This window comes from Chamaea fasciata, unplaced genomic scaffold (genome assembly GCF_029207755.1).
Source record: "Chamaea fasciata isolate MVZ Bird 193981 ecotype frontalis unplaced genomic scaffold, bChaFas1.0.hap1 SCAF_2, whole genome shotgun sequence".
In the NCBI taxonomy this organism is placed as follows: Eukaryota; Metazoa; Chordata; class Aves; order Passeriformes; family Sylviidae; genus Chamaea; species Chamaea fasciata.
In genome coordinates this window covers 23,353,510-23,374,527 of record NW_027094087.1, presented here as the reverse complement: position 1 = coordinate 23,374,527, position 21,018 = coordinate 23,353,510, and the positions used below count along the sequence as shown (strand labels likewise).

At 44.8% G+C, this 21,018-nt stretch overlaps 1 protein-coding gene across 5 annotated transcripts in view; it reads left to right on the top strand.

Moving 5' to 3' along the window:
- LSAMP (limbic system associated membrane protein) overlaps window positions 1–21,018 on the top strand; it is a 993,127-nt gene that overhangs the window by 673,632 nt on the left and 298,477 nt on the right. For 3 of the 5 annotated variants that reach the window (XM_066175261.1, XM_066175259.1, XM_066175263.1), the window contains exon 1: window positions 13,259–13,667. In XM_066175261.1, the coding sequence (XP_066031358.1) occupies window positions 13,513–13,667 (155 nt within the window). In that variant the 5' untranslated portion in view covers window positions 13,259–13,512. Of the gene's footprint in view, window positions 1–13,258; window positions 13,668–21,018 lie in introns of those variants that run through there. The other 2 variants (XM_066175262.1, XM_066175260.1) reach the window with 1 other exon arrangement.

Below are 21,018 nucleotides of genomic sequence, written 5' to 3'. Positions count from 1 at the left end.
TACAATAAAAATAGTAATAAAAGAAGAGAGAGATAAAAACCCAAGAAAAACAAGTGATCCACATCTCAGTTGCTCACCATTCACTGACTGAAACCAAACCTGTCCCCAAACTGCAATCAGCCCCTCTTCTGGGTGACTCCCTGAATCGTGTAAACTGAGAATGATGTTCTATGATATGAAATATCCCTTTGGCCAGTAGGAGTCACCTGTTCTGGTCATCCTTCTCACAGTTTCTTGTGCTTCTCACTGCCAGAGCATGGAAAATGGAGAGGTCTTTGACTTAAGGGAAACTCTAATTATCAACAACCAAAATATCAGTGTTTTATCAACATTATTCTCATACTAAACCCAAAAAACAGACCTGCTCCCACTACTGAGGAAAAAATTATTGCATCCAGAACCAGAACACTGAGGAAGACTAGAGCTTTAAGATGATGGGAAAAGTTATCTTGAACTTCTGGATTCAGGGAATAAGGCAAAGTTAAGCAGTTTGTTCATCCTTTTAGGATTTGCTATGAGAGCTTCATTAGCTCAGTAATCATATTCTAATCACAAAATGTTTCTCTATGTTTCAACCCCATCCGTCCTTCTTGCAGCTATTCAAACACTTGTCAGCTTTATGGAAAGATACTACAGGAACTTGAAACAATGGACACCACCTTCACATTGTAAAAGCTCTTGACTGCAGAGCTAAGGGTCATCAGTCTGACACTGATGACATCTTGAATCTTTCCGTAGGGAGTTGAATACATCTAGCAAACTAGAAGTGTATTGCATGTTCTCCAGTCATCAAGACATTGACTCTGTGCTGGCAAATGTGTTCAAACACTATGTTTTAAGATTGCCTCCTGAAGTGAGGACATCTTTAGAAAGCTGAAAAAAAAAAAGGAAATTATAAGAAAGGCTTGATTTCCAGGTGAAATAAGGGATTTTTGTCCTTTCTGTCTGAGCTGATTTGGTTTATTTTCTTTTTGTAAGCATTGCTTCCTGACAAAAAAACCACAGAACCTAAAACTTAATATTTGTCCTATTCAGTCATCTGACTAAGTTGGAGTATCACGTATACCAGTTTCACCTTGCTCATACTCATGCACACGCAGAGTATGGTGGTGTCACAGGCCTCTTTCCACAATGGATTGCACCCTGACTCTCCTTCACCAGTTTTTTTCCTTACGGACTTGCAATGCCTGGAACATCCCCCACAGCTCTGTTGTGCTGTGTAGGTGAAGCAGGAAGGGTTCACCTTGTGTGAAACCTAAATCCTTTGTGCAATTCTCTGTGGCAGTAAGAGCAAAGCAGCTAGCAGTCCAAAGATTTAAGCAATGACACATTGCTGCTTTCCTATTTATGAACAGATCTCCTGTTCCATAGGGCTTTTTCACTGCAGAGCTTTGAGGGACTGCAGGCACATTATATATGGTGTTGATGTCTTGCAGGTTCCTTTCGATATTTTTGAGCGTTCATGGCCTTTTCTCAGCTTCGGTCAACTGTGCTTGATTTGCACAGTGGCATACAAAGATACGTCCAGTACAGAGCCCTTACCAGAGTCACCAAATCATAGAATGGCTTGGGTTTGAAGAGACCTTAAAGGTTTTCTACTTCCAACCCCAATGACATGGGCTGGGATACCTTCCACTAGAACAGGTTGCTCAAAGCCCCACACAACTTAGTCTTGAATGCTTCCAGGGAGGGGGCATCCACAGCTTCTCTGGGCTACCTGTCCAGTGCCTTTCCACCCTCACAGTAAAGAGTTTCTTCTGAATATCTAATCTAATCCTACTACCTTTCAGATTAAAGCCATTCCCCCTTGTCCAATCACTGTGCCCTTACTTAAAGTCCTTCTTCAGCTTTCTCGTAGTCCAGCTCAGAAGAATGTAAAGCAGCAAGGTCCATCCAGAGGTTTTCTGTTACCTCTGTAAACATCTGCATGATGGCTGTCAGCATTCACTTACAGACATTATGGTTACCAAAATACTTAAATTTCACTTCAGCTTCCCTTGTGGTTTGCTTGTCTTTTACTTGTGTGGTATTAGTGCAGATGCATTCCTGTGATGGTTTACAGTGAGCAGCCAAGAGTCTCATATCAGGAGGATTCAATGGGCAAATATTTTTGCACAGGTATCCTTGCTGTTTTTCGAACTTTGACCGTCGCTTACAGATATCTCAGTCTTTAAGCTGTGGAATAGTGGTTGAGAATTTCAGCTAGTGTTAACAATGCATCCTCAGTGCCAACAGAGGTTTATTGTGAACAAGGCATCAGGTTTTCGTGAAGCACTCGTCAAACACTTACCAGCAGTGGACTGATTTGCTTCAGAAGGTCTCAAACAACAGAATGTCATCTGTATGGGAGACATTGCTTGTGGCTAGGAGTTTGATCAGTGTGGCCTCTCAGTGCCTGAGTTTTATTGTCAATTGAACAATGGCAATAAGACTGGCAATTTACAATTACAGCATATTCAGCTTCAGCAGATATTTCCCAGGGGAATATTCTCATGCATCCATGTTTGTCTGAGGTCAGAGGAAGAAGCTTCAAAAAACTTACTTTAGCATGTGTTTTGTTATGTCCTTTAGTAGAGGAAAGGTCTGGAATTAATCTATACTTCTTGAGAGCCAAATGTGTCTGAACCCCTATACCCCTTTCTCAATAGCTAAAAATTCCCTTTCTGCTCACTGAGTGGATAACAGATTTTCCTGTATGGTCTTCCTGTGCCTCTTGGCTCTGGAGGATTGGCTCAGCTCGTGATAGGACAGAGACAAGACATATTCAGCTCTGTGGAATTGTGTTCTCTTAGGTGGTTGCTTGGTGTGTACAAGCACACAGTCAGTACTTTATTTAACAAATGCCAGTGACAGCAGTGACCTTCTGTGGCATGTTATTTCTTTAGAATGGGGTCTCTTACTGCTGACCATACAAATACTTTTGGGTGTTGGAAAGCTTTCACAGGTGAGTGGAAGTGTCCCATTGAACATCGTGCTTTTGACAGAGGGAAATGGAGTTAAGGTACCTGCTTGGCTCTTTCTGTCATGTGATGCAGATACATGTGGGCAGAGAGAGGCTGTAAGAATACGGGCTTCCTGCTGGCATTGGTTCTCGCATTCTCCTCTGCAGAAAATGTTTCTTGAATAGGGACCTCAATCTGAACGCTGCTTTCACTTCATATTGTGTTCTAATAATATCACACAAGAGACATGAAATGGCTTTGATCACAGGGAGTAAATGCCACCAAATATTCTTCTTCCTGCAGCCTTTTCCTTGCTACATTAAAAATTCATGGGCAATAGCAGCTTCTTCTTTTCAGGACTTAGCTACATCAGCAGATGGTGAGAGTGGGCAGGAATACCGGGGCATGTTGATGGACAGAACAGGGGTGTCCTGAATGAGCTGGGTGCAAGAGAAATTTGCACTTAATTTGCTTATGCTGTGTCTGTCTGAAGCCATCCAGATTCACTGTTTGTTCCTCCCTTTGATGAGCAATGAGCTTACTGGAAAATTGTTGTAGTTAAGTTAAATTGACATGAATCTGAAGGTGTGTCTTAATTTCTGTGTTTGCTTTGTTCTTCGTGTTGCACTCATTCTCCAGCCAAGAGCAGTTTACAGAGAATGAGAGAGAGAGGCAGGCTTCAAGAAATGAAATCATAGCCCTGCAGAAATCAGTGGCAGGGGTCCACTTGATTATATCCCCCTGTTTCATCCAAGGGGCTACTCCCTGTCAGGGTTGCCTTTGATATCTCAGACGCTGATAGACAAATTTGGCACCCTCTTCCACAGAATCCTCATCACATCAGTAGGTAACCCCTTGCACTTGGCAGTAAGGTTTTATCACCCCAAGCCTGTAGAAAGTTTTCTTGCCAGCTCCTTTGCGCTGTACTCTCACCAGAGGAAAAGCAGCTCTGGTAAACCAATTTTACCATTCTTTCTCAAAATTGTATGTGAAAGTGGTTGTCTTACCAAAAGCTCAAAAGCAGATACAGTCGGTGATTTGGAGCCCTCCATTTCACAAATTCAGGCCCTTCATTGATTCCCACTGATATCTAGCAAACACGGGATGATTCCTTGCAGACTGAAAGAATAAGGTGAAAAGGTGTTATGGATAATGACTTTGGCTGAAAAATAGATTTTCCTGGAGGACACTTGAGGTAGCCTCACCCACACATGCGATAGGTGTGGTATTTGGAGTTCATCTTCCAGTCTATTCCTCTATCAGAGGGCAAGTAATGAAGCATGTAAGTGCCCTATTCAGAGCTTCATCTCTTCGTCAAAGGTTTTCTTTGGGCCTTTTCTTATTATCTTGCTCCAGTCTGATCCAACTTCAGTGATTTTTTTTTCAGATCACTTGCCTTTGTTCAGCCAGCTGCTGTATGTGCTCTGACCAACCTGCTCTTTGTCCTTCCCTGATCTCTGCTTGCTGGAAGAAGCTATTAGGCTCATTACATTATTTTAAAAAAATACTGGTGTGTTGTATAAATTAAGAAAGCAATAAAGTGTCACTGAAGGCCAGGACTATGCATAACCCCCAGCGGTTTCACAGGAAGCAATGCTTCTGTTCCTGTGTGGGTTGTGGGCTCTTTGTTTCACAAAGCCCTGACAGCTGCTGGATCTAACAGGTTGCTGGAGCTGAGTAAATTGTGTGTGTGTGTGAATGTGAGCATTTGCTGGCACTACATGGCCTGAACCAGGTCAAGTCCCCACAAAGATTTTATGCCCCTTCAAGAGAACACCTACTTACTCTCACTCTTGCCTGGAAGGCTTTTATAAATGGACTCCCCAGACCTCTGTTTCAGGGAGCCTTTTTAGGATGTGTGCATCCCTCATCCAGCCCAGCCTTAGCAGAGTCATAAGCAGTGGTCCATGCAAGAATTTCTGTCCCTTGAAAAGTATTGCTTTTTTTTGAGAAGTATTGCTTCATCTGAGCAGTTTGCAAGTTTGTCCACACTTGGGTTTTGCTTTATTTATACATGCGGATTTTAACATGAGCTGGAATGAAATGGAATCAGGGTGGTCCTGGGATGAGGAGGTGCTGCTCCTGCAAGTGGTGAAGCCCACAGGCCACAGAGCTGCATGGCCACTGCATCTGAGCACAGAACTGGAGGTTCCTCTGTCCTGTCTGACTGAGTGAGCTGCTGGAATTAACTCCAGAAAAATGCCTTCTGTCTCTGAGAAATTACCTAATTTCTGCACCTCTTGGAGGGCAGGTCCTCTGTTGTTCCACCCCTACTCCTATTTCCCCCTTTCCCATGCTTAGACTTGGACCTTAAATGGCCACTCCTGCCCCTGCTTCGTTGCTATCTGGCCCGTATCAAGGAGAGTGATATTAATCTTGCATCTGCCAGCTCTCTTAGAGGCTGCTGAAAGCACCCTATTTTCCTCTCTGGCACCAGGTGTTTGGCATTTGTGGCAAAGTATTGAGCTAGGAACAAAAGTGGTACCATGTAAGACTCAAACAGATACAACGTATTATTTCAAGGAGATAGTATTTAATATTAGGCAACCATTTAAGCAGACAAAAGCATGATTCAATTCAGTGGCTGGATGATAAAGGAAATAGCATTTGTGTTTAAAACAACAAGAAAAATTCCTAATCTGATGTGTTAATTAATCATTGAACCCAGGAAGTCGGTGAGTTTCTGTGGCTTGAGGCAGGCTTCTGGATAGGATGATCTGAAAAGTCCCTTCCAGCTTTAAAATGTAAGAATATGACATGGCCTGACAGAAATGGGGCATGGGAGCAACACAGGAAAGGGAGAGAAACTTGAAAATATCAGGGTGAGAAGTTTAGAGGAGAGTAGTGGAAAGATAAGAAGAAAAGCTGAAACATAAAAAAGTTTATGTTGAAAGAGAAGGCATGCACCAATTCTAAATGCTGATGCAGAGACACTCCTGACCTGTAACCTGTAAGGATAGTATTAACTGAACCTGTGTCTGTGGGACACTTCTCCTGGCTTTTCATCTTGAAGATTTGGACATGCTAAAGATATGTTTTCCTTATTTGCAAAGCTGAACACAGTGAAATGAATGGAAGTGTTTTTAGAAGCTTGAATTCAGGCAGGTCATAGTTTCAAAGGAAACTTTCTCCAAATTTTTGCATACAAATTCCTCTTGCATGTGAGGCTTTCTGACACTGCCTTGTGTCCTGATGACACCACAAAACTTGAGAATTTTTCTTGTCTTGCTGCAGGCCTCAGTTTAAGTTTCATAAAAGCAATGCTGGAGCTGTTGTAATGGACAAGAAAATGCATGGCACAACAGCCTGCTGCTGCACTCTATTCTTCACAATAAAATTAATTCCCCGGTAATGATGGATGTGTAGAATGTATCTTTTCAGCAAGACTTTGGAGCTCTCTTCAGAATCATTGCTGTCAGAGTGATTATGCTCATCCATTAGCATTGTGTCAAGAACTCCATGCCAGCGCAGGTCATCGAATATGCATCAGGGCTCCGCAGGATGGGTTTGACCACCTCTCAGCTGTATAGAATTCCTGTCTCCAGTGATCTACGTCCCTTGCAACTGCCAGGCAGTTGTTTTGGGCCCTGTTAAGGAGCACGTTGGAAATAGGTCATGCCTGGCATGTTCTGTAGATTGAGTCTTGCAGGGGCTTTGTGTAGAGTAGCGTCAGATCGTGTCAGATCACCCTGCAGCCTTCAGGGCTTCACTCTGTGTGCATGACTGGAAGCTTGTGTGAGGATCTCTGCAATGGAGCTGTAAACTCTGACACGCCCTGAGAGACAGGACAATTTAAAATGGTTAAATTAGGCATCTGCTCCGAGTGCCCTCAAGACAAGATTACTTCTCTGAGGGCAGAGGGAGTCTAGGGAAATTAACTTTTTATGCCTTTGTGATTGCTTCATTAATTAATTTGCCCAAATTCACTGAGGAATTTGGACTGTCCTCCTAGAACTTCCCAACCTTTGGGTCATCTCTCTGCTTCTGTGTTGGGAGGGACTGTTAACCACTGTAGCTACTTGTGAAGTCAATCCTAATTAATTTTGCTGAGAGCAGTAAACATTCACCAGCACTGGGAGGAAAGTTTTTGGGAGATACTAGGAGTAAGCAGATAGAGAGAACTACTGCCTTCCTATGGGGAAGTGTCTTATTTAAGGACCTGTCGGGTTGAAGTCTGGCTCTGCCTGACTCATCAAGTGTTGTGTGACATTGGTGAAGCAACCATTCGCTGCCAAATATAAAGAGATTTTGAAGCTGTCCTCAGTGGGAGGTATGGACTGCTTGTCTAGATTTGCATGCCTAACTCCAATAGTCACATTTTAAAAAAACAGGCTGACATATTACTTTGTTCCCACGAGGAATGTCCAAACTGGGATCAGCTATTCCCCTGCTGCTGAAGCCTTGGGCCAGCCTTTCTGCTGGGGACAAGTCCCACATTTTCCCACTGGGACTGCTGCTGGGGCTGGGAGATGGCAGGCACCTTGGCTACCTGCCACACAGCAGCACTGGCTGAACAGCCTGGCCTCCAGTGGTTTCAAACTGATTTGTCACCCTCTGGCAAGAAGCAGGTGCACAGTCCAGTTGTAAGGTGTTGGTAAGGAAACCTCTAATGATATGTGATCTTTCAGGGGAAAGGCAGTGTGATGCTCTTGACACTACTGATGACTTTTATTCTCGTATTGTATTTATATAAGACTGGAAAGGCAACTTTTGTTTCAAGAAAAAAAAAAAACCAACAAAACAGGGTCTTGACCCTCTCAAGCAGGAAGGATCCTTCTACAAATGAGTCTGTAGTTCTTCACAAGTAGTTGCTGTGATAGCAACCAGTAATTAGGCTACAAACCATGTGCAGTACTAATTCTTTAATTCTGCTTGGCCATACTGATGAAAAAAAGGCATCTTTAGGCTAAAAAAGGGCATCTTTAGGCTACTATTTTCATCCTGTCCAGCCTTCAGATTTGGTCTTTAAGTAAAGGTGAAACTTTCTGAAAAGTCTGAGCACAAAATCTCTTCATCCAGTCAAACAAGTTGTTTTTTGGTTTTTTTTTTTTTCTTTCAAAGGTGATAACACAGCTCTCTACCCATGTGGCACAGAAGAAGATGAACTTCACAACTTGCTTTTTAGCTGGTGTAGATCAGCATAGCTCTTCTGCCAGTGGTGCTGATATGTCAGCTTACAGCAATTGAGAATCTGGCCCTTGACCTCTAAATTGTCCACACAAAGGAGATCAATTGTGAAACCAGATCAATTGCATAGCAGCAAGGTTACAAATTGGTGAAAATCAACTCTTGTTCTTGTACAGGAAAGAGTTCTGCTACAGCTCAGTGACCATGCTTAGAGAGAAGTGTTGTGCATGCATGTTATCAAGAGCAGTTATGGCCTTACTTAGGGCTCTTGATGCAGTAAATTCTTCTACCTAATGAGGTCCTTACTTCAGAGGAAGCTTGGTCTTGTTGCATTACATGTCTGGATGTTAGCCTTGGCTCTAAACTGGATCTTCTTTTCAGCAAAGAAAGCCAGTTTAATTTTTAGGCTTGCAAAGTATTCATAGAAACCATATATATGTATTTTTCTCAAACAGCAGAATTTTTCCCTATAATAAGTGCTTGGCAAGTTTAATTTCCCATCTCTCTTCTAGCCCTGCTTTTCCTCCTTTTCTTCTACTCTTATGGCTCCCTGTATCCCAGGGACCAAAGGAGAATGGAACACAACTGGTTAATTGCAGTGGGATGCTGTCCTTGCACATCAGAGCAGAAATGTTTGCATGTAGGAGCTGCAGATATGGGAATGAAGAGAGGACAGAGAGATCACGGCTGTCCTTCCACGGTCCCTTAATCCTCCTCACCATGTTGTGAAACCCCTTTGGCTTTTCCTCGTTCCTCTCCATAACTCCTCTGCCAATGAGACAAAATTGCATTTTCTCTTCATGGCTGAGAAGCTTTGAGCAGGCTCTGCTGCATTGTGCAGCAGTGTGTCTTGACTAAATGTGTTATAGCTCACAAAACATCATACGTTTTCACTCACTGTTGCAGATATCCCAAATAAAATCCCTCTGTGTCTGGACTCTGCTGGCAGAGCCATTGCAGAGTCCCCTTGAAACTACTGTGTCAGTCATGATATGGTCTGGAGACTTTGTGTGAGCAGTTTGTTTTTTCAGTATTTTTCAGAAATGCCTTTTCCCTGATTTCAGCAATATTTAGGATCAAGTCACCAGTTTTGGTGTGGCTGGCAGTGAATGAAAGTCAAGTGAGAAAAGTTCCATTTTGTGGCTGTTTGTGGTGTAAGCTGGTGAGCCTCACTTCAGTCCTAGAGGGCAGCCATCCATCCACAGCATACAGATGGTTGTTGCAGTTGGCATTGATTGGAGTGCATGGATCTGTCTTTGCATTTAGCCACCTCAAATGCAAAAAAAAACCCCACTCCTATTTGTGGACAGAGTCCATGCTTTCAGTGTCTCTTGGCTCTCCATGAAAAGCAGATGGCACTTCAGGCTTTCACAATGTCAGTCCCTGAGTATCTGAAAAAGTGAACTGCCACACAGGTAGGCAGAGGGGACCTGAGTACCTGTCCTAGGGCAGCTCAGCATGGCATATCTCAACATATCTCCTGCCCATCCAAGACCAGCGATGAGGCTCCCTCCTTTAGCCACCCCAGGTGTCCACACAGTGATGTCTTCAGCCCATTCCCCTCAAAGCTGGAAAGCAGGGACAGCCTGGCTGCCTCAGCTCATACTGCTGTTTTCCTTCCAGCTTGGTACACAAACAAATCCCACATTCATAGTGTGGAAATACAGATATGTTCCTGAACCTGCCATCCAAACATTTCTATCATGTCTCTGGCTGTGCCTTACAGTCTGTGCTCATCAAAGTGTGTTGCTCTGGGCCCTGTTCCCTTTAAACAGGGTTTAAGTGTTTTGCTTTGGAGGGGGGTGATGTGGCTGGTACCTATAGGGCTGGGCTCATGCTGCTCTGTCCATTCCTGAACTGCATAGTGACAAAATCTGGTCAGTCAGATTCAATCTGCCAGTCCTGCAGCTACCAGGAGTACTGATAAATGGCATTAAAAGGCTGTGGTATGGATTTTCGGTGTCCATGCTATGACTGTTTACCTGAATTTTTCCTCAAGTTTTCAGACGGTAGGAAAGTTAGGAGCCAAACCTGTTGTTCTGTTATCTGCTTCCAGCAGGGGGAGATTGGTCCAGAGAGTTATTTCTTCTGGGAACACATACAAAAATAACATTATTTATTTTACTCATGAGGCGCTCTCCTAGGATTTGTGTGATTCCTGCTTGTTTGGCCTTTTACACCTATGCAACCCCTTCCTTTTGCTTCTGTACAATTCTAAAAGCAAAAAAGTCCTATCAGCTTTAGGTTTTGTTTTTGTTTTATTTTTCACAAGATTCACAAGACCCTCAAGGGAATTTCTTCCTCATCTCTCCATTAATTATTATTATTATTATTATTATTATTATTAATAATAATAATAATAATAATAAATGATTATGATACAGTAGTTCTAATGAGGATTGTATAAGTGTGTAAGAAGATGAAATCATCCCCTGTACTGCTACATCAGCAGAGAGGGGCCTCTGAGACCTCTGTGATGCACCTCTCTTGGTGGGGAGGCATGGCCCCATGCAGTGCCACCTTGAATCAGGATTTTACTGCAGACAGGATTCCTTCCTACCTTCTCCCTCCCTGAAACCCCCTCTGTCGTTTTCTGTATAAAACATATTGGTGCCACTTTCTATGAACTATATTTAACTAAGCATTAAATTTAGATTTAACTGGATAGTTATTGCCTCCTAAGTAAATACTCTGAGATAAGGAAATATTTAGTGAGCTCTAGCAGTTGGGTGGCAGATGCTTCTTGCATTGCATAATAGTTAATCTTCAACAAATATGTTTTCCTTACTCCACGGGCATTTAATTAACATACAATAGCTCTTATAAAATGTAGATGAAACATATTTGGGAGACCTTGTAAAAAGGATCCATGCATCACTGGCTTGCGAGAGGGGTGCATTTCTTTCATTGGTAACTTCATGTGGGACCAGGTGTTTTAGCTGTACTCAAAGTCTGCCACGGGCAGCCTGATGCCTCTCTTGGCCTTGCACTCTCCATCCTAGAGTGGTGGTTACTAGTCAGCAATCAGGTGTCAGCAGCATGGTCTTGTCCAAAGCAATATCCTTGTGGAGCAGCATCTCTCTCTGCAGCAGCTTGGGTACATCTAGAGTGTGGATTAACCCCTTTAGCTCCTCATTCCTCTCTCCCTCTGGTGCTATCTGTGCCAAGTCTACTGCAGAGGAAACTGTCTGACTCGCCTCACTCCTTGGCTTGAATACAAAGCAGTCATCTCTTCTTGCTGCTGCATGCCTGGCACAGGAGCAGCAGTGTCATGACCTTAGTCCCTAATTTGTGGGCCTTTAACACTTACAGGGATTGTTTAAGTATTTAGACAGTGCAGCCTTTCCATACCAAGGCAGCAGGGGCCAGTTTCTAGGAGTTCAGAAAGCATCTGGATGCATTCCTGGAAGAAGAAAATCATTCAAGTACCACTAACTACAAAGGCAGTGCCACTGGCTGGGGACATGCCTGAGCCATAAATCACTAGAAATAGATAAGTGCCCTGGGGCAGTACCACTGCATGCTTGCCTTATGCTTGAGAGCTTCACCAGGCTTTGGCTTTAGGCTGCTTGGAGACGGGAGGAAGGGTTAGAAGGTCCTTTGATCTGGTCCCACATGGCCATTTCTATGACAGTGACATTCCTTATGTCTCTTCAGTTTGAGCACAGTGTATCCCACAAGGCTGCAGGAGCAGAGGTGAAGCAGGCTACGAACAAGACCCGTTTTTTCACTTCCTGCACACACATGTACCAGCACTGTGACCACACAGGACAGCAACTCTCAGCCAAGTAACCCCATGGCTTTTCTTGCACCTGATTCTCGGGACCCCTCGTAAACCTCCCCTTTCCCTCTTTGTTTCCCCGTCCCCAGCCCCGCTGTGCTTTGGTCGCAGAAGGGTTACATTAGCGAAGCATCCCCGAGAGCAGTTCTGATCCCTCCCGCAGGCAGAGATCGGGCTGGTGGAATGGCAGGCAGGCATCAGCAATAAAACATTCGGCTTATTCCTTTCCATTAATTTAATCTCCCTTCCCTTTGCGGTGGGCTGTGGGCTGCGGGCTGCGGGAGCGTTCCCGGGTGGGCAGCGCTGCTGCCGGCGGGCGGGCGCGGGGCTCAGCTGCGGGCTCTGGCAGCCGGCAGCACAGGCCGAGCATTCACACCGCGGGCAGCTCAATGCCGGCATTGTCTCCGGTCCGTCGCTCCGAGGCTGGGAAAGGAGGTGGGGGGCGGGAAGGGCTGAGTGGAGAGAGGTGGGAGGAAGGGATGTACAACTGGTTATCTGGCGAGAGGAAAGTCTGAGAGGGGAAGGAGCAAGATTTGAGGCTGCAGAGGCAGTTGCCAAGGATGCTGCTCTGTAAATCAGCCAGCGTGTGGCTTCAGGCCACTCAGCCAAGTTGTTTGCACTTTTGGCCGCAGACCCTCTTTCCTCACTGTTTCATCTTGAGAATATTGGCTGTACCTTCCTCCGTCCTCTGTGCCCTACTCCGTGTGCCTCCTTCCCGCTCAGCAGCTCCCGGCTGCTCCTGCCTTCTCTCTGCTTCCCGCTCTAGCTCCCCGCTCCCCTTGTCCTCCCTTCCCCAGCCCCCGCTTCCTCTCCCATACCCTTCCCTCTCTGCCTCTCCCTCCTCCCCACTCCTTCGGGGCTCCCCCCCTCTGCCTTGCAGCCCTCATGCCTTTCCAAGCCCCCTCTCCCTGCTGCAGTGCCCCCCTCCCCTCCCCGGCCGCCGTTCCGTGTCCCCCCGGGCAGTCCCGGTCCCCGGCGCGGTGTCCCGGGGGCTGCGCCCGCGGGAGAGGGATGGGGAGCGCGGCCCGCGGCTCCCTCCGCGCCCGCCGCCGCTGTGGTGCCGAGCTGCCGTCTCACGAGTAAGGCTCCCTCCTCCCTCTCTCCCTCTCTCCTCCTCCTCCTCCTCCTCCCTCCCTCGCTCCGCCTGGGAAAGTGGGTTAGGAGGGAGCGCGGGGCTGGAGGCTGCACAGCCACAGGACTATCCCCTCCCGCATCCCGGCGGCACAGGATTCCTCTTGTTCCTTTTTTTTTTTTTTTTTTTTTTTTTTTCCTTCCTTCATCTCTTCATCACTCTAAACGGGTCGATTTAATTGTTATTATTTCGTAGTTATTTTGCTACCTGACTTTTTCGTCTTGCTTCTTCCCCCCCCCCCCCCTTTTTTTTTTATTTGAAGGTTCTGCTAAGACTTTTTTTTTTTTTTAAAAGCCTTAAAAAAAAAAAAAAAAAAAGGCAAGGAAGGGAAAGAAGCCAGCAAGAGACTGAAAAGAGCAAGAGAAAGTGGCAGCTGAGAAGGACTGTGAAATCACCTCCCCTTTCTCGGGCTGTCGATCAGAGCGAGAGTTGTACATTATTATTATTGTTTTTCTTTCTACGTCTGTCTGTCCACATACACAGGCAGAGAAAGAGACAAGTACTGACAGTGAAACTCGACGAGACCAGCCATGGTAGCAAGGGCTCAGCCTGATCGGAAACAATTACCGCTGGTCCTACTGAGATTGCTTTGCCTTCTCCCTACAGGGCTGCCAGTCCGCAGCGTGGATTTTACCCGAGGTACCGATAACATCACCGTGAGGCAAGGGGACACAGCTATCCTCAGGTAGGGCATTTTGCCAACTTTTCCTCTTCTGTGTGTGCATCTATATTGCCCATGTATGCGACGTGTACGTGTGACGTGACACAGATTTGTGTGTGTATGTCTCGGTGAGAGTGTGTGTTGTTTTACCTCTCAAACTGCAGCAGCAGCAGCTGCTACAAACAGGCTCTGAGTGTGTGTTTGTGCTTTAATTTGAAAAAATTGTGAAGGTTTTGAACACTTCTTGCCACATTGTCCTCTGTGTAGTGCTCTGGATCGAAAGAATTTCAGTGGGGAAAGATCTGCTTGTGTTAGTCGGCTCTTGTGAGCATACACTTTCCACCAGCCCTGCAGTATCAATAGAGGAATCGAAAAGGGATCCAGCTGTGCTTGCCAGATGTTCCATTGATCTTCCCATGCTTCTTTTTGTATATATGCAAAAACTTTATCCCTGGTGCTTCCAGAACTCTCAGGCAAGTTCTTTTGGGAAGCTCTTGTCTTTTAATTTTATTTATTTATTTTTTCTGCCCTGTCGGGAGGGAAGATGGAAGCAATAGTTGAAAAGGCTGGTGAAAAAATGGTATAGCAGCTCTGACATTTACGAAGATTGTATCTTAGTGTGTTGGGTTTTTTGCAGGGCTAAATAAATGGGTGTATGCTGTGTCTGTGTGTCTGGTTGTGATGAGGATATCCTTGCAGATGAAACCTTGCTTACTGGCAATATTGAGTGTTATATTTCTGGTTTCATTGTGCACGTTTGCCAAAGGTACTTCTGACACTACTTGGGCTTTCAGGTAGGAGTGTCCCAAATAGCTGAACTGCAGTAGTCTTTTTTCTGTAGGTTTCTTTTTTTCAAATTCTGCTTTGCTCAACTTACCTGCAGTAACCCCCGTAGTGAAGAAAAATTCTGCATGTGTGAGTGTGCACACTGTGTGTTATGCCTGTAAAACTACTGGGTGTAATTTAAAATAAGTGTGTGATCTGTATGAGGAGCTGATAGTGCACAAACCCTGAAGCATCAAGGGAGCAATCCCCTAGTAAAGCTAACAGCAGCAGCAAAGTTTTCTTTCTCTTTCTGTGAAATAAATCCTGCTGGATGTCACCAAACGCTCTGCTACACGATCCCCTGTGTCCTGCATCCCTCCCATTTAATGATAGAGGGAAGAAGGATGCTGGAAGAGGGATATGTGTGTGTGTGTGTGTGTGCGTACGCATATCGCTTCGGTCGCCTCCCATGTCCTCGGTTGTTTTGATCCTGGAATATCCATTCAGCAGCTTCCATTCCCCAGCTCTCCAGACTTGTTAACTTGAATGTGAGATTTATCCACACAGAGTAATAGGATTTACAGGGTAATTCATCTGCCTTGCATATGCAGTGGAAGCGGTTTAGATTCGACATGGTAAACACCTAACAAGGGGTGTTGCCTCTGACTCCAGCTTCTCTACTCTCTCTTCCACTCACTACCAATTCATATATCCCATTAACCCTTTTCTGGCAGGACTCCTAGCTGATATATCCCATTTTTAAAGGCAAATCGCTTCCATCAATCATTTATTTTGAGGGGGCTGCTCAGACAGATGTTTGCCAGCATATGTTTGGTACATGCAGCAACAGCAAAGTCATTAAGCTCACTTGCCCAGACAGGGGTCACTAGATTTCTATTTCCCACTTAACCTTGGAGCTTTTCAGTTTATCTAGATGCTGTGTGCTAAAGCTGCATTTGCAGCCGAGAGGGCTAAGCGGATGGTGGAGATGGTGCCTGCAAGTGCTGCGTGTAAAGCGTTCCTTCATCAGCAAGCTCCACGGGGCTGCATGGGAGAGTGGTTTCAGTGATTGCATGTGGCTTGCCAGTGTTATGTCAGGCACTAAAATAAAACACCTGAGTGAAGTGATCCAGCTGTGTCAGCCAGATGTGTGCCAAGTGACACAGTCTGCAGGAGCAGCACACCACCCGGCCATGTAAATGCTTGCCCCGGGCAATTCTGTGTTCCTGGCAGGCTGTGTTTCTGTCAGGAGTGACTGTGGCCAGTGCATAGGCTGTACCTTTTTCCTTCAGCTGCCTTCGTAAGCTCTTTAAGCAGATCTGGCCAGCTACGTGCTTTTCACATTTCCTAGGAAGGGTAGCTGTCTCCTCTCCCTTTCCCTGGGACCAGACCCTGGGAATTTCTGGGATATTTCAGTTCCTCCTTCAGAGAAGAAGTAGAAACCAGGCTGTACTGGGAGACAGACTACCACGTGAAGCTGGAAGGTGTGAGATTTCCCTATGTCCCATGGACTTCAGGTCCTGCAGGATAACATTTCATGTCCTCAGTTTTAAAGCAAAGGTTCATTTGCTAACTTCCCCCTTGCTGTTTTGTCGACCCTCCAAAACATACCTCACTTTAACACAGCCTTGTTTTGAAAAACTCCCAGTGCCTCACTCTTCCTGTCTATAGATCCACTATGACAACAGAAGGAAAAGAGCTAGATGGGAAAAAAAGAACAAAAACCAACATCCATTAGATGATCTATACTAACCATGTTCAAAGCAGAACTTTATATCCACAGGGAGACAGGTAAGAGTTTTCTATACATGGATCACATCACCTATCTTTGCTAAACATCTGCTTCAGAGGGATTGTGCAGCATCAGTTTACCAGTGCCCAGTATCTCCTGTAGCTTGAAGGGAAAGGAAAGTGTAGGAGGGAGAAAAAATGATACACAGTTTGAGAGAAATAAAAGCAGTATACATAGTGATAAGATAACTAAAAACATTCTGTTCCTGTAAATTGTGATGCAAATCATTCAGCAAATCACCAAGGACAGGATATTCTAAATGAATCTTCCTCTTTGGGGCCTTATATATTTGTATATAGGTTTACTCCTGTAGGTGGAAGAATGGGTGGGTGGACTGATCTATGAAGTGGAGAAAAATAGTTTATTATAAGCCCTAATGTTCCTAAAGGAAGCCAGTCCTCTGAAGTTTCATCTGCAGTTTGTTACTCAGAATATAATTATTCTGAAAAGTTTGGAGATGACTTTTTAAATCTATAGCATTTAAAATATTCCCTCAGTATGGGACCATTAAAATATGTCCCTAAGTCTAAACTGGCTCATCTCCTAAATGACCTGGCAGCAGATTTGATTCATTTGTCGGCCTTGCTGAAGGTTGATGACTCTTAGCGAGTATTTGGCATGGGGAAGTTAGGGAATTGCAGAGAGAATAAAAATAGCTCATGATAGGCTATCCGCAGGGAAAAGGGTAATGGTCTGCTCCTTAGAGCAAGGCAGAAAAGAGAGGAGAGGTCTGAGAGCTGCAACAGGTGAGAAGGGCTGAGCAGAGTTGCTGGTGTTTATCGAGCTGCAACCAAGGAAAGAGGGTAGGGTGTTTCAAAGATGACACTGTATATTGGTGAGCCTGTCAGACTTACCGAGGTTTCATTTCTTTAACTCTGTCTTCAGCAAGTGAAGAAGGACACTGAACCTTATTTTGAGTATTGAAAGGGAACTTTGGCTACAATTCCTGCCAATGTCTTTCTTTCAAGATTACAATCATGAGGTTGTCAGGTTTTGTATGCAACTTCCCTGCTTGCTGTTATGTAAAGAAGAAAATAATATCCAAACAAGAAATGCACAACATATCCCCCCAACTAATTCAAATGGGAAAAGGAAAACAGTTCCCAACCCCAAATCTTCTCACTGTTTACCTGCCTTCAGCATCCTTTCCCACCTCATTTGCTCTGCATGTGTTGGGTGAGCAAAGGCAGGTACACCCTGTGCTCTGTAACACACTTTCAGCCTAGGGAGAGGATTGGGAGTACGAGGATGTTGGCTAAGCTGGGACATGTGCTGTAATGAAGGGCAGCTTCTGCAAACTTGGAAGGAAGAAAACTGTGTTTGTATGTTGTGTTTGGCCTTCTGGATGGTTTAAAAGCAAAATGGCAGTGGGGAGTTCAGGCCAAGGCGTCAGGTACCTGTGCAGCATGTTGGGGAAAGATCAGCTGCCTCAGGAACCACCTCAGTAGCTCACATCCAAGTGCCTGCAAAGAGCTCATCTGAGGGTGTCAGCAGGACTTGCAGGTTGCACAGGGATTTTAGAAGTCCTGACACAAGTGCAGATTTAGCCTTTAAAAACTCATCGAATGGAGCTCATCACCAGCTGAAACCAAAATGGGTCATATCTCCATTCCAATCTGTTCCGTTATACCAGTACAAATCCACTAAAGCCCAAGGGCAGAGCCAGAAATATTCCATTTGTCTTTGGGGCAGATTCCCAGGGACTGCTAATAAAGAGGTACAAGTGACTCATACAGGGCATAAGCTTCTGAGCACTGCTCAGATGATGTTCAGCTTTTGGAGAACTGGGATCTCGCCAAGGCCAGAGTTTGGCTCATTGCTCCTGGGTTTTTCCAAGCATCAACTTTTCATCAAGAATTAAAACAATCTGATGCTGACATACAGATGAAAACCAACATTTGGCTGAGTGTGCATTTTTCATTTTTACCAGGTATTTTAAAATAATGTAAAGTTTCAGGCTGATAGCACATTTAGGAACATCTATCCTAATGGGTACTTAGTTTCTTCAAGTTGCATGTGTCAAAGGATGGGCTAGAATCAAATTACCAGCAGTAATGACAGTGCCATTGGCATAATCCTGCAGTATAAGCAATTTATGCAAACTCTGTTCTTGGCCTCCCAGTATTTTGCTGGTATGTTACATGTGGAGCTGTGCTAGAGGACAAAGGCAACTCAGGCAAAATAGCAACACAACATCACAACAAAGTTTATGCCCTATACCGTCATTTTAAAAGAAAAGTAAAAGCTGTTCAGATTACACTTATAATTAGCATATGATTTATAACAGGGAGCACAGAGCTGAGCCCTTTGCTAGAAATGAGAATAGGCATGTTCAAACATATAATGCCACATAATAATACAGTCTGGGCAGTAAAACTGTAACCTTGATTGTTAGTGGTATTGTGGCACTTAGAGGCCACCACTAGGTTGAGGCACCCTTTGTGTTAGATCCCCTCCTCTGCACGGCGAGCAGGCTATTAGCTGGGATGAACCCAGGCTGGGGGTAGGCAGAAGGTGAGGGGACTCCAGGGTTGCTGGCAGGGCTCAGGCACACCCAGCACACACATCCATTAGCCTGGGTTGCCTTTTGGCTCAGCCACACAACAGCCCAGCAAATGTGACAAATGAGGATTCCCTGGTACGTAGTCATCCACACTGGTGTTGACTAAAAGTCCCAAGTCTGTACAAAGGCCCTTCAGTCTGTACAAAGCCCTCACTATCAATTCCAGTGTCCATGTATCAAGACAGGGTAAGTCAGGATCTGTGCAAACTCTGCTGATTCTTTCCTTCAAATGAAAAATAAAAATGTATAAATGTAGTAACAGATGATGTTGCAAAACTTCCAGCTCTGGCAGCAGATGGTGCCATTATATGAAGGCACACATGCATCCATAGATATGTGAGTATGTGTGCATACATTTGATAAAGGAAGTTGCAATATGTGTATGGTCAAAGGCTGGCAATCATCATCTCTCCTTATACACCCACATTATTTTTATATGGTGTTCCCAGAGGAAAGGGGGCCCTTGGTGAGAATGTGCTTTCTGCAAGGTGGAACTAACCCATCACAAGGAAAAGTGGAATGGAAATTAGAAAAGGAAAGGCTTTCTTTGGTGAAATGATGTATGTTTAATATTGGGCGTATACTTTGCATTCAGAAAGATGGAGAGACAGTATTGAACTGTATGGCTTTAACCTCCTCCCCTGAGTTTGCACACACACTTCAGTTTGCAACCAAGTACCATATGTTTTCCTACTTAGTTGGCATTATAATTTATATAGTACTTACTACGTGTTACCTGAAGTGGCTCAGAGTCGGTATGTCTTCCACTCCCCTCCCCAGCAGGTCATGAGGAAAGACCTATTCTTAAAATAGCTCATAGTTACTGGAATTTGCCATCTCATAACTATAAGTTTTCAAAATATATGTTACACATACCTGCCCTTTATATCCAGACCCACGGGCATCTGATTCTGACAGATCTGCAGGGCCACAGCTTGCTGCTGATGCAGCGGCAGGGCTTCGACAGGCTCACTGTGAGGCTGAATATAGCCATTTTCATTGAAGTTACCTAGTTTTGTTGTCCATCAAAATTCACTCTGGTTTGTGTGAACTCGTGCTCTGCTGGAGTAAGCGCAATGGAGGGCACAGAGGTGAAGTCAGGAATTTACTGAGTTTTCTTTTACTGTTCTCTTGCTGAAGAAAAAACGAATGTGATTTTCAGCTGAATCTGACACCAAAGCATTTGCTTCGGGCTTCGAACACATCTAACGTGCCTGGTTTTATGGTAAGTAATGGGAACTAATAATGATGAGTTTCACCTCTGCCTAGAAAACAGCTATTTCAAAATAATCTGAATTGCCAGTCTCCTCTGTGCTCATATATATCTGCAGATTTTTATTAGGAGCAACTTGGTTGTGTGGGAGAGGCCAGCTGTGATCCTAGAGTTCTCCCACTGTGCTCAGCCCTGTGCAAAGAGAGGAGAAATAGCAGTGCCGCAGCTCTATTGATTTCACTGGAGCTGGGCTTCCTCGGTCCCAGACAACTTGATGGAAATGAGCCCACTCACACTGGGCTGGCATTCAGCGGATACTTTGCAATAGCACATCTGTATAAAATCTGGGAGGTGTGTGCTTGTGTGTGCCTGTGTGAAAGGGTATGTTTCCCTGTTTGCTCCCATTTAAAAGTGTAAAGTGTTTTCTTGTGTGTAGGTGGACAAATGTTCATATACTTTGTAAAGCTGCCACACTTGCAACTGAGAGGCAGCACTGCCAGATGGACAGGATAAGGGTCTGCTTACTTGGAGGTCTCTGTGGCTTTTTCCAACTCTTGGACCTCAGTAATCCTCACTAATTCTGGAAGTGTCCTTTTGTTTCAGTGTGTTTCAGTTGCCACAGCTGTTAAGGAAAAAAAGCAGCAAGTATATCACAACAGAATATAGCATCTTCCTCTTCTGAGGCTCAGCGATTAACACCACCGTGGATCTGGCCAATACTGTTCCTTTCCAGTAGTAACCTGAACCACTGTCACTAATTTGCATTTCCCTGGCAGAGGGAAGGAGTGAAAACTTCGACAGAGCAGGGAGGCTTCCCTCCTGCTCACACTCTCCTGCTCTCATCTGTAAGAACTCAGACTGTCTGAATGGTTTCTCATCACAGGTGCTCTCCTTAGATGGTTTCCTAGATTTATGAGGGAAAGGGAAAGGCCAAGAGGGCTCCAGCTCCCCTCGTGTCAACCTCTGTGTTGTGCACTTGCAAAACATAAGGAGAACGGTCACACCTCTGTGCAGCTGCCACTCGTGGTGTCGCTGCATCCTC